General features: G+C 41.3%; 1 protein-coding gene across 2 annotated transcripts in view; it reads right to left on the reverse strand.

The window, feature by feature from the left end:
• Positions 1-12,360, reverse strand: part of znrf3 (zinc and ring finger 3) — a 76,117-nt gene that overhangs the window by 30,107 nt on the left and 33,650 nt on the right. For both annotated transcript variants that reach the window (XM_088008664.1, XM_088008663.1), the window contains exon 2: positions 7,046-7,168. In XM_088008664.1, the coding sequence (XP_087864790.1) occupies positions 7,046-7,168 (123 nt within the window). The remainder of the gene's footprint in view (positions 1-7,045; positions 7,169-12,360) is intronic.

Genomic DNA, 12,360 nt, shown 5'->3' on the forward strand with positions numbered 1-12,360 from the left:
TTTATCAATTTTAAACCACACAACTTATTAGAACTCAACCTGATAATATGAGTGTACAGAAGATTCCATTTTAAACTTTATGAAATATTTTCAAGACTGGGAGTGAAAGAAAAAGACTTCTGAAAGGGAACTTTTGTTGTGTTGAAGCCCAGCAGAGCTTAATTGACAAAGACGAGAGGTTTGTGACGTTACCAATAATTAGCCACAGTTCTGGTTCATGGAACAGCTGCCTGAGTTAACCACAGTGTTTTACACAACAAAAGGTATTGATTTTCAGTTTTCAGCTCCCAGCTGAAAGGAAGTAAGCCCCATCAATTTTGCACAAGCGCAGGGAAAAATTGTCTCGTCAATACGCTGCGCCATTAAAAGATTTCTTTCACAAAGTCGGAGCATAATCAAACTTCTTCTGTATCGAACAAAAGAGGCTCTTGTTAATCGATAACTACTGCGGCTTCACAGTACTTTACACACAGGGTCTGGAGTTTGCAGAAAGAAGAGCTGTATGGATTTTTTTCTTTTCTTTTAGGCTCCATTCTTCACCAAGTTTTTCTCCAGTGACAGAAGAAAAAGGCACAGAAAAAAGGATCGTGATGAGACAGAGACGGTGAGTCATATTCAGCTGTCTGCAGCAAAACAAGCTGACAGGCCAGCCTTCTGCTCGTCTTTTCCACACCACTCAACACTTGATGATGAGCATATACATCGTTTTCATTCAAAGTAGCTAATTATCTCACTGACTGGACTGATTCCCATTTTTTTTAACTGTAACTGGGACTGAAAGCAAGGTCAAGCACAGGCCTTTTTAGTGGAACGTTGTTACAACAAGCCATATGACACCCTACTGGCACTGCTGTGGCCTCGGGGCGACCTCCAACACACACCTGAGTGTGTAGAACAGCCAACCTGGCCAAAGGCTGGAAAACCAGTCGCCAGTAACATCACACTTATCTGTCTGTTGCCATTTTTCCTCGTCTTTTTTTCCTTTGAAACTCCTCTACCCCTTCCCTAGCTGCTCTTGTGTGCCTTCTGCACCCTGGTCTTCCCCCTCTCTCCCGCTGCTTTGCAAACATTCATGCGCACTCTGGCAGCTAAAGCCGACATGCCAGACACAGTTAAGAGTCCAAAAGCCACTTAGCACTAAGATGCAGCAGCTGTTTGCTCTGGCCCGCTGTCCCGCAGTGCCAGCTTCGTAGGAAAAGACACGCTCGTTCGCTCACTCACTCGCATTGTTCCATGGCAACTGTGGTTTTAGGATCATATTTGTGTCTGTGTCAAAGATGGCACTTCCCACACAGGATGCACTTTTTATGGTAGTGTGCCTCTGGCAAAAGAACTTTAAAGCAGTGAGGTTTATTTCTGGGAGGATGTCAATAAAGAGTTCTGAACTTTTCTCGTTGCCCCAGCTATTCTTAAACGCTTATAACCGGCCGGACTGAGGCCAACTGTGACTGTTGTGTTTGGCTGGAGTTTAGTGGAAATGATCACAACTTTGAGACAAACTGGTTAAGGGCAGGACAAGGCCACACAACAATCACATACCAGGGAGTTTTACATGTAATGCCAGCCGCAAGCTGCATAACTCTGTGGGAGGATGGGCCATATTTTTCTTTTTAATTTCCAATACACAATCTCTTTCTTCTCGTCGTCTCTATGTTAAGAGAGCCTCCGGCAGGATGAAAGAGAGTTTGGCCTGCTGGACTTACACCGCGGTCCTTGAAAGAGGAGCTATGGGACTGGCACGGCGTCAAAGACCCCCCGACCAGTCCGAAAGCCAGTGGCATGACTTTATGTTCCAGAGGAGCTGCCAAGGACTGCAGAGTATGTGTGCGAGGCGAGCGCGCAGAGCCGGGACGAAGGTCAGTTCTGAGAAAGTCAAGCAGCAGGAAGGAAATGACTACTAAGAACACGTTACCGAATGCAATAAATAGTCCAACTGGAGAACGGATACATGCATGCAGAGGTGTGAGCATGATTTACAACATCTACAAACGGCCCAGAGGAGGCAAGGACTTGATAAGCTGCAGCTGAAGCAAGTTAACATGCAACACCAGGGCTCTTTGTTATGCAGTGGAGCTCTGGTAAGACAGACTTTCAAAAATAATCATATGCCTTGAACTTTTCCCCTGTTTTTCTTTTTTTCTCCATTCTCCATGCAACCACAAATTTTAATATATTTTCTGTGATGGACCAAAGTGCATTACAGAGGTGGACAGAAAAGTGGTTTCACTACCTTTCAATTAAGGCAGGGCAATAAGTCAATAATAATATATATCATAATAGGCATGTGATCAATATTAGTAGAAATTTCATCTGATTGTTCAATAATTCCATGAACTCTGATCCAGAACCGCACAGCATTCTGGGGGATGTAGACAGAGAACTGGCTTTAGCTAGCTAACGCTAGCTAAGCTAGGTGGGTGGCATCATCCAACTCTCTCGTTCTTTGGTTACCTAGCAACCTGCCCATCTTGTGCAACTTTAGTAACTTACACAGCAGCAGTTTCGTGTTTTGCTACTTTGCCTTAAAACTGCTTCAATATAAAAAAATGGCAGAGTGTAGTGAAGGGAGAAATTGAGTACAATAGTTTAAGGGAAAACTGTACAAAATGGGAAATATCATATTACCAGTTCAGCAGTATTCACACATTCAAAGCTAAAAAAAATATATAATTATTGATACTGATTGAGATAAAAATGCTCATCTTGATAAGTTTTTCAATCCTACTTTTACCTAAAATAACTCCCAAAACAACTAAACAATGGGGAATGCATTACGCCCACTTTAATTCAAAATCTCTAAATAAAACCCAGTGCAACCACAGTTGTCTTCAGGAAGGAGATTCCTAATCAGAGAAACTACAAAAAGACTCATAAGTCTGGAGGAGCTGCAGAGATCCTCAACTCAAGTAGGATAAACTGTGAACAAGACAGTTATTTGTCACATAATTCAGAAATCTGGTCTCCATAGAGGAGTGGCAAGAAGAAGAGTGCTGGTGAAAGAAAGCCATGAGAAGTCAAGTCTGCAGTTTGCCAAAAGCAATGTAGGGACACAGCACACATTCAGAAAAAGTCAGGAGTCCAAAAAGTATACTTTTAGGTTCTATATGACAAAATGCTGCATAAACTAAACTTAGATTCTTCTGCAGCTTCTTCCACATTCAAACACAGATTGGTAAGTAGCTTGGAGCCCAGTGCCTTGCAGACAGACACTGTGACATAAGCTGGGGGCTGGAGGACAGCAGGCCTTCATTGCATCTTACAGCATCTGATACAGAGCAAAACTGATCAGACATCAGACCTGAAGCTGGGGCAGTTAAAACTACAGTGATATCAAAGCTTATCCACAAGCTAGAATGGCCTAGCCAAAGTTCAAACCCAAATCCAAACCAGTCTTTGGGAACATCAAATTTCAAGTTTTACCAGACACACTGAGGACATCAAACTGACTGATGATCCAATAAAAGAGAACAAAATTCTGTCTCTAGATATGGAAGCAGGTAGACATTTACTCCAAAAGACTTGCTTTCAAGTTGTTTGCGTTTAGCCTTCCTGAGCCAGTAGCTTGTAGCACACATGCTACATTTTTAAAATGTTCAGAGAAATGTTGTGCGCCACACAAACCGTTTCTTCAGATTTACAGTTATGCAGTGTAATTCTAAAATCCTAAAAAAAACGCATACACGTTTTGGGGGTCTAAGAGAATTTTTTTTTTTTGATCAAGCCACATGAAAAACACCTGAAAAAGCCTTTCCTGTAGTTGGAACCGATTTCTTGTAGCTCTTTTCCTGCTCTGAGGGGAGGAGCTGCTGCTGTGGCACACTGAGGTCAGAGGTTTAACAGTCCTGGAGCTCTCACAGGAACCACACAGGAAGAACGGGAAAAAACTGTGTACATATATATGACACAGCAGCACTTTAGTTTGGTTTGCAACCAGACTTCAGAGGGTGGTGTGACCGACCTCGTTTCCATGTCTTCCTCAACTGTAAATATTTTAGATGTTGGAGCGTCTCGGTCTCAGTGAAAGCAGCAGAAAACTCCTGATTCACTAAATAATCAAATAAAGGAAAGAAAAACAGTACTTCATATGAAGAATGCTTCATCACACCAAAACCTACAGAAGTGTACAAAGTGTACATATATCAGCTAAATAGTGTTACTTCCACGGATGTTAAATTATCCCTCTTACTTTCTATTTTCATAACAGTATTTTTGCACATTTCATTGCAACTCTGTGTAATGCATGTTGAGCAGAAATAAATGTATACCAACACCATGGACAGCAAAGTGGGTTCAGTCAGGGGCCAGTTGGGCAGGGCGGGGGTTGCAGATCACAGGACCGGACTGTACAGGGTGAGTGTGATGGAGGGCACAGGCTCCAGAATAGGCCTGGGCATTGTGGCCTGGCTGGCCGGGCAGAGTAAGCAGACTGGCGGGGGGTAAACACTGCCCTGTCTGGCCTGGCAATCGTGCCGGTGCCAATTGCAGAGCACCCAGCTGTGTTTGGGCCCGGGGGCGAGGGATTGTCAAGATGCAACAATGGACTTTCCCTTCTCTAATTATAGTTCTGGCTGGATAAACAAAGAGGAAACCGAGTGGTCTAGAAGTTGGGGAGGCTGGATGGAGGCCAAAAGGTCACAGGGCAAGATTCCTGCCATCCTGACCGAAGTGTCTCTTAGTAAAACTTCAAAAGAGAAGGTCTAAAATGGCCAGCTCATTAGCAGCCTGCTTTGATTGAGTCCACCGAGTAGAAGGTGAGGGTCTTTCATCTTCGGGGTGACCTTGTGATTCTGTTTGACACACCAAGTACTCCACTATAAACTAATCGGAGCTCTAACCTGCACATAGTTTTTTTTTAAGTCGTTTCTGGTGATAATGGCTTTTCTTTTCTATTTTTTGTGATGATCTGAGCTTCATCACTAAACCAGTTCTCTAAATGAATTGAAGATTTTGTGAATGTGGGACAGGATAGTGGATGAACATGGAGGAATGTTCCCTCCTACTCTTAATCTAATTGTGTCGCACACTGGAAGGAATAACTCGTTTGTGAGATATGTGAAGTTTCATATCTTTTTCTTTAGGATAGAAATGCACCACAAACCCATGTGCAAAATGCAAAAGCAAAGCAGGCCAACCTTGGGCTTCCCATCTCGTAAGATGGGACAAAAGAAAAAACACAGCTAACCCATTTGGACTATTTATAAGTTATTTTCATGGGGTATTAAAATCATCTCAGTTTTGATTGTGTCTTTCTGTGTTTGTCGTCTGAATGGTTAATAAAGGACCGTTTTCATGTGTGGTTCCATCTCAACTTTACACAAACAGATGTAAACATGCAGTGAATAAATGGATTTTCAGTTTTTTGCACCAAAGAGTTAAGACCATTGAATCACATTTTCACTGAGGCTCACATATATATTTGAAATATTAAATTAAGATTTATGACTGCATGCAAAATGTATTTGCTAATTCTTTGTCAAGAAACGCAAAACTTATTGCCAGGTAATGCAAAAAACCTTTCAGATTTTTATTTGTAAAGAAAAAAAAATCTGCTCCATCAAATAAGTTGTTATATTTGACATGTTATTTGTGGATTTAATGTGACAAAATGTGAAATATGTTTAGGGGTATACCACTGCAAGGCCACTATAAACACTATTTCACTTTGAAGAGACTTCTGGAGAAACGGAAAACTTCAGGTGTATTTGTTAGCTTATCCCTTTTTGTTTTTCCAAATTAAAACCTCTAATTAACTTATCCTTGATCTTTTATAGTTAATCCTCATCTTTATTTTGTTTCTTGCTTTCCGTTGCTAGGAGAATACAAACGAAATCTCTTACCACACCCATCCCCCAGATTCCCTCCTCCCCTTCCTCCGTACTGTCCTCGGACCCCTCTGGAGTCTCGGAGCAATATTTTATCATGCTCTAATTAAATGTTTTGCTTAATGGAATGTACCAACATTTCCCCTGAGAATGACTGCGAGGTGGGAATGACTGCAGCCTCATTTATCCTGTGCTTTCCCACTGACAGAAAGGGAGCAGCCATTCATGATTTAAGGAGCCCTTATGCTGTCTAGACATGCTAATGCACTTTCCTGCTACCGAGATTATGCTGAGACCCAGAAACGGAGCAGAATTCCCTCTCAGCTGTAACAGAGAAATTCTCGCTGGAAAACTGCCTTTGTTAAGGTGATGGTGATATTCAAGGAGCCATCAGAACAAACAAAAAAAAAGCTGAATTAGCTTCAACTTCAGCGCTAGGAATTGTGATTCCAGCAGCATAGTCAGAAGTTTAGAGCCTATTTGCCATTACATACTCGTAAACAGGTCATCTCATATTTAAATTTTGTAAAATACCCAAATCTGTAAGTATTTGAATGTTAATATACATTGTTTTCATTGATTCTGTGACAAATTACTCTCATGTAAAAGAATAATAAACTCCCATCGACCTCCTGCTGGTATTTATTATTTATTCCTTATAAAAATGTATGACTAGATAGTAGGAAATTACTTGAAATTGTTGAATATCAATTAGATACAAAATATTTTCTTCATCAAAGTGGTCTGTTTGTATTCATCTGTTCCTGGTCAGTAATTTGTAAAACCGTCTTTTGCTACAAATACAACCGGAGTCCTTTGGAGTTCGTCTCTTTTACCTTTGCAGATCTAAGGTTTGAAATTCTGCTTTGTTAAATAACTGAAGGTCAGATAATATACTGTGATCTAAAGCATCCTTTAAGGGAGGTCTTTCCTCAGATTTGCCTTCAGCATTGCCCTGTATCCAGCTGAAGCATGCCCACAGCATGATTCTGCCACAACTGTGTTTCACTGTGGAGGTATGGCATTCATGGTGAGGGCCATCTGCAGTCATAAAAAGTTTATGTTTGATGTTATCTGATCAGTTTGTTTAGCATCCAACAATTCTTGAGATATTGTTTTCTATGTTAAGAAGACACAGACCACAGCTGTTGCTTTGTTCTGTGTGGCGACTTGGTTAGTGGATTTTATTCTGTGATTCAGTTCAGAAAGAGTCTGTTCTTTACCTTTCCCAGGACCGTGAGGCAGCTGGGGTCCAGCTCCGGTTGCTCCAGCTTCACAACACCAACCCAGCCGTACTCATAAAGGTCCTCCTCGTCATTGTTGTTGCATAGTCCCAAAGGATGCATCTGAAAAAGACAAACGAAATGAGTAAGAAGTGCAACTTCCTTTGAATCCTATGTAGCCAGCTGCATTCTCTCGTTTTGTAACCTTTTGTTTAAAAAATCTAAAAACTGCCTTTCAAGTCTGGGGGTCTTTTCCATCACACTTCAATAAAACTGTTGTTCTGAAGTAAAGCACTAGCTTATAGCTGCACAGTTCTCCCTTGGATACTTGAATCTGTTGAGAGAATATGCTAATTTATAATCATAATTGACTGTTTTCCTAATGAAACAGAAGACCTTGATAGCATTTCACATCTCTGCAACCAATTACCGGTTCTAAAAGGTACACCAGGGTTTTCTACTGTAGCCAATAAGCTAAACAGGTTTTATTCACCTTCAATTATTTGCAGAGGATGCAGATTTTTGCTGAAATTCTCTGTTTTTCTGCTAGAAAGATTAATGTTGCTGTCATTTCCATTGCACACGTGCAAAGACAGTAAAGATTACTCTGTATATCATTATGCTGTAAATAGTACGGAGATGTCTTATAGCACACCGAATGCAGAGCATCAAACTTTCCTCAGATGTTGTCTCATTACGTTTTCGGCTGCTGAATTGGCCCACTTCTCAGCCAGAAAGCTCTTTAGAGCCAGCACCAACACAGAGCCTAAGCAGCGGATTAAAGGTAAGAGGGTGGCAGACATCACAAACACCGACTGCTGCAGAGCGGCCTAGAACAGGAATGTAGGTGGCCTCTAGAATTTCAAACAAACAAAGGCATTCACTACGAGGCTCTTTATCACTTGTTCAACAATAAAAAGATGCTGATATAGGTTAAAACATAATAATAACATAAAACTTTTTCACATTTTAGAAACAGAAAACAGCTGGTCTCCCTTCCAGGAAATAAGTCAAAACTGAACGCACTGTCTGAATTACCTGCAGTAATAAGTAGGTCAATAATGTAGACAGACAGCGACTGAATGGTAATTTTCATATTGTTAGGAATTTAAAATTGTTACATAGTGGCTTAAATAAAAGCTTTAAGAGCACCTTAACAAAAAAAAGGTAATTACTTACAGTTTTAATTTGAGAGCTACATGCAATCAGCATGTCAGAGAGGAATAATATACAAGTAGGCAGAAGATAAATTGTTAAAGCTAATGGTATAATGAAACTTATTTTATTTCCCTTAAATTTCTTAAATTTTAAAATTTCTGAAATTCTTGCAAAGTCCATCATCTGACAGAAAAAAGAAAATAATTTACAAAATCACTGAGTTAAAAAAAGTAAACAAAGAACAAGAAGATGAGCAAGAAATTCAACTGTGGCTGACAGCCGCTCACGAGGATGAAATGATGAGGAGTTTAAACATGCCTGGATTAAAACTGTAACCAAGCGGAGTCCCTAAATCCTTGAATGCTTTACCCGACCTGGCAACAGTGCAAAGACAGGCTCAAGCATTAGCATTAGAACTGGGCCAAGCTGACCCGCAGGCTACTTATCCTATTAACCCAGAGACCACGGCTCTCCAATCAGGGAGCTCCCAACTACTCTGGCCCCTGGGCCACTGCCGATGACCCAAGATACCCTTCTCTTGCATGTGACCCCTGACCTTTAAGCCCCACTTTACTGCGCTTGGAGCAGGTTAGCTGTGCAGTAGCCCAAATGGAAAGAAAGAGGCTAAAAACAAGGCTAAGGGGGTCACACGCCTGACCTGAAGTGTTTTTGGGGAGGGTTAAATGCAAATGAGATGGTCAACTGGTGAGTCATGAAGAAGCAGCTTCTCATTAAGGATGAAACCCAATACAGAGATCTGACAGAAGACTGAAAATACAAGACAAAACGGAGGAAATACAAGTCTGATGTGTTTTCTTTTAGATTTCTAAAATGGACCTAGCAAGAATAATAAATAACAAAAAGTCCTCTTTGAATCCTCTTCCTCCTCCTCAGCCCTCCCACACAGACTAGATGGACTATGATGAAACATTAAAGAATGAGCTCAGATGTTCAGTTGCAAACCTTTGAGACAAACGGATCTGTCTTTCAACAGCACAAAGGAAAACATGAAAGATTTTTAAAAATTCAGGCTAAGCTCGCAAAAAAACAGAAAAACCTTTCCACAACTCCACAGGATGCAGCCTTACATAGATTTACCGATCATTTCTTAAAGCTGCTTTAATGTTATGGGAAGAAACACAATTTTGACACATATTTCCAGAGTTCTTATATGGACGCTGAAAGTCAACGACTTGATGAAATCTGCTGAATGTCCTGAACTAGAAAATCTTTTCATCAACTTAAATAATAGTGACCTTCATGTCACTGTTTGATAATAAGGATCAAGTTAGAACATATATAATCTGTTTTATTGGGTTGAATTGATTGTTTTTGGTAAAGTGCTGTGAATTGTAAATGCAAAACCTGATGGATGATAGATTAACTAATTGTCCATCTGTTTGTCATCCTCCATTCGCCAGACAGATGCATTTTCTCCATACATTACTATTTTTTCTTTTTACACTTTTCCCAGCATAGAAACTCTGAGCTATTCTGCTGCAAAACTAAAAACACAACATGCAGGTTTGTTGGAATATTTTCTAAAGATGCTCTGGAAGGAGTGTCAAACCTGAAGAAGTAAATTCATTCAGATTTTTTTTTTTTTTTTTTTTTTTTTACACAAAGCGTTTCTCTTCGCCTCTGCTTACCAGTGTCTCTGTTTAAGCGGGGACCAGGAAGCAGAGCGCCGTTTGGCTGTGTGATTGTGGCCTCGCTCTCCTGCTTGGCTAACAGTTTGGTTGGCAGCGGGGAGCCCCGCCTGCACCCCTGGGCCCTGAACACTAGGCCATTGTGCAAGGGGCTCTTGCACTCCAAATGGGACAGTGTTGTTGTTGTGGACCATGTTGTTATTTTAGAGGCTGGCCATTGCGCCATTATCTCTGACCGCGCAGGGATTTTTCCTTTTTCTCAGATGTTGATGTAGGCGTCGATGGATGTGGGGATGGGAAGGAGCTCGGTTTGGAGGAGAGAATGACGAGGAGTTGAAGTGGGTCATGCCTTCAAAAGATACACCAACGCATTTGTGAACCTGAACTCTGGACCGGCAAGTCAAACTCTGCCATTCCGGTCAGAAAACGTTGCTTCTCCTCTCAGCACCCAGGGTTGATGGGTGAGGGCTTCTGGCGCCCCCTTAGTGCCACGAAGAGGCAGATCTGTTCCTGCCCCCGTCTGTCCGGCCTCTGGGGGAAACTGCCTTTCACATGAATATCCTGTTACACAGACCACACTCTCAATGAATCCCTGGCAGGGATTTAACCTCCACCTGTCAGCTAAGTTCACCACTCCCCTCCAACCATCCACCTGTGGTAAAAGTACTTGTGATACTTCTGTGCAATAGTCTTAAACCACTGTTTTGCTTCCAAGGAGCCAGACTTTTGCAGTGTTTCAAGGTATTCTTCCCCAGGATTTCCTGGCCTACTTTGGCTTCTTTTTCCACAACTTTTGACCCTAATCCTGTAAATTGTTCAGTATTGATCTCTAGATAAACTGGACTTGAAGAAATAAAAGCAACTCTAACAACAGTACTCATTTGTATGATCCCGTTCTCCAATTCTCAATGGAAAGTCAAATGCAAGCCACACCAAATATGGATTGGAGATATGGACTTAAAGTTTTATCACAACATTTTGTGATAATAAAAGTGCGAATATGAACTATTGATTACTTCTTTTTCAGGTAACTGCATGTCTGTGACTGGTACAGCAATGTTACCATGCAGAGCACAAATACTGCTCTTAAGAAACATTCCCATTTGAAATAAAATTCTTTGGGACACCAGTCACAAACTAAACTGCACACAGTAACTACATTTAATCATATTTTCAAATTTATTGATACTCTTTGAATACAAGGTGGAGAAAATGGTAAGAATAATCTGATCAGTACAGTCACCTTTGGGGGATTGCATTGTTAATTGTGATTTATTGCGATAATGACAAATTAAAAATCATTTGATATTTACAATAAAGGTCCATCGCTACCATCTAAAGCTGTTCTTTGATTGCGACATTTCTATCAACATTTGATCAGCAGCCACTTCTACCTTTTCTCCCTCTCATCTCCCAAATCATTCGCCCCCCTCATATACTGTATTTCCGAACCAGCCAACCTTTGCTGCTCTCACCACAATGTGTGCAGAAACTCTAATAATCTCCATTTGTTGTGCAGCTTCTTCTTTGAACGTCTTTATGAGTACATGGATATCCCTAGGACCAATAAAACTTTTCTTTCTGAAACAAAGCAGATACTTCAAAAAGATTACGGCCCCATTTTGCTTCCAGCAGACGCAGCCAGGAAAACCCGTGGAGAACATGAACGTACAAATTTGCTGAATTGCATGCCTATTTAAGGCCAAACACTGGGAAAAACATGAGCGATGGTTTTGCATTTTTCGGCAGCTCATCTTCGTTTCAGCACAGCAAAACCTTAAAATGGAACATCAAAGGGAAGCCAGGGAAAGAAGTGAGTGGATCTAGAAGAGATGCTTGTAAAGCTTAGTGAGATAGCTTGTATAAATTTCCTAACATTTCAGCCAGATACACAAAGCAGAGGCTATTGTAACAATAAAAGCTGCGTTGTTTTCTACAGACAATTTATGCATGATCATCTTTGTAAAGTTTCTACAAATAATTAGCATTGGGGAACTCTTGCTCGTTTGCATCCTTTCTACGTTTTGGGAGAGTTGCTGGCACCCATTTCACATGCACACACCATCTAGAAGAAGAAAAACCTGGGCAAGCAGCCATGGCTCACACCCACCTTTTTCCCCGGTGCCATGCATGTGTTTACACATCTCTCTGTTTGAGCACAGGCATGTGTAAGAGGTTAGCGTGTTCAGCCTGAAATGCATCATGGCTGACCGAGGGGTAACCCGGTGGCATTTTTCCCTGACCGTCCTCTCGCCCTGAACTCAGTCACCCTCAGCCCCTTTTCCAGTCCTTCTCCAGTGCTCCTCCCCAGCCCTGCGCCACAACAGCCTCTGAGCCATCATTGGGGGAGTTTTGTAAACTTCCTGGAATAAAACCAGTGCTGTCAAACTGTCGTTGTGTGCTCATTATTAGAGCCTCGATCCCTCATCCTTACACTAAGAGTCATATTAAAAGGAAATAAAGATAAAGTGGGAGTTGATTTGGCTGCTAAGGACAAAAAGAAAAATT

Source organism: Poecilia mexicana, unplaced genomic scaffold (genome assembly GCF_051168715.1).
Source record: "Poecilia mexicana isolate PSO_F unplaced genomic scaffold, ASM5116871v1 scaffold_9, whole genome shotgun sequence".
In the NCBI taxonomy this organism is placed as follows: Eukaryota; Metazoa; Chordata; class Actinopteri; order Cyprinodontiformes; family Poeciliidae; genus Poecilia; species Poecilia mexicana.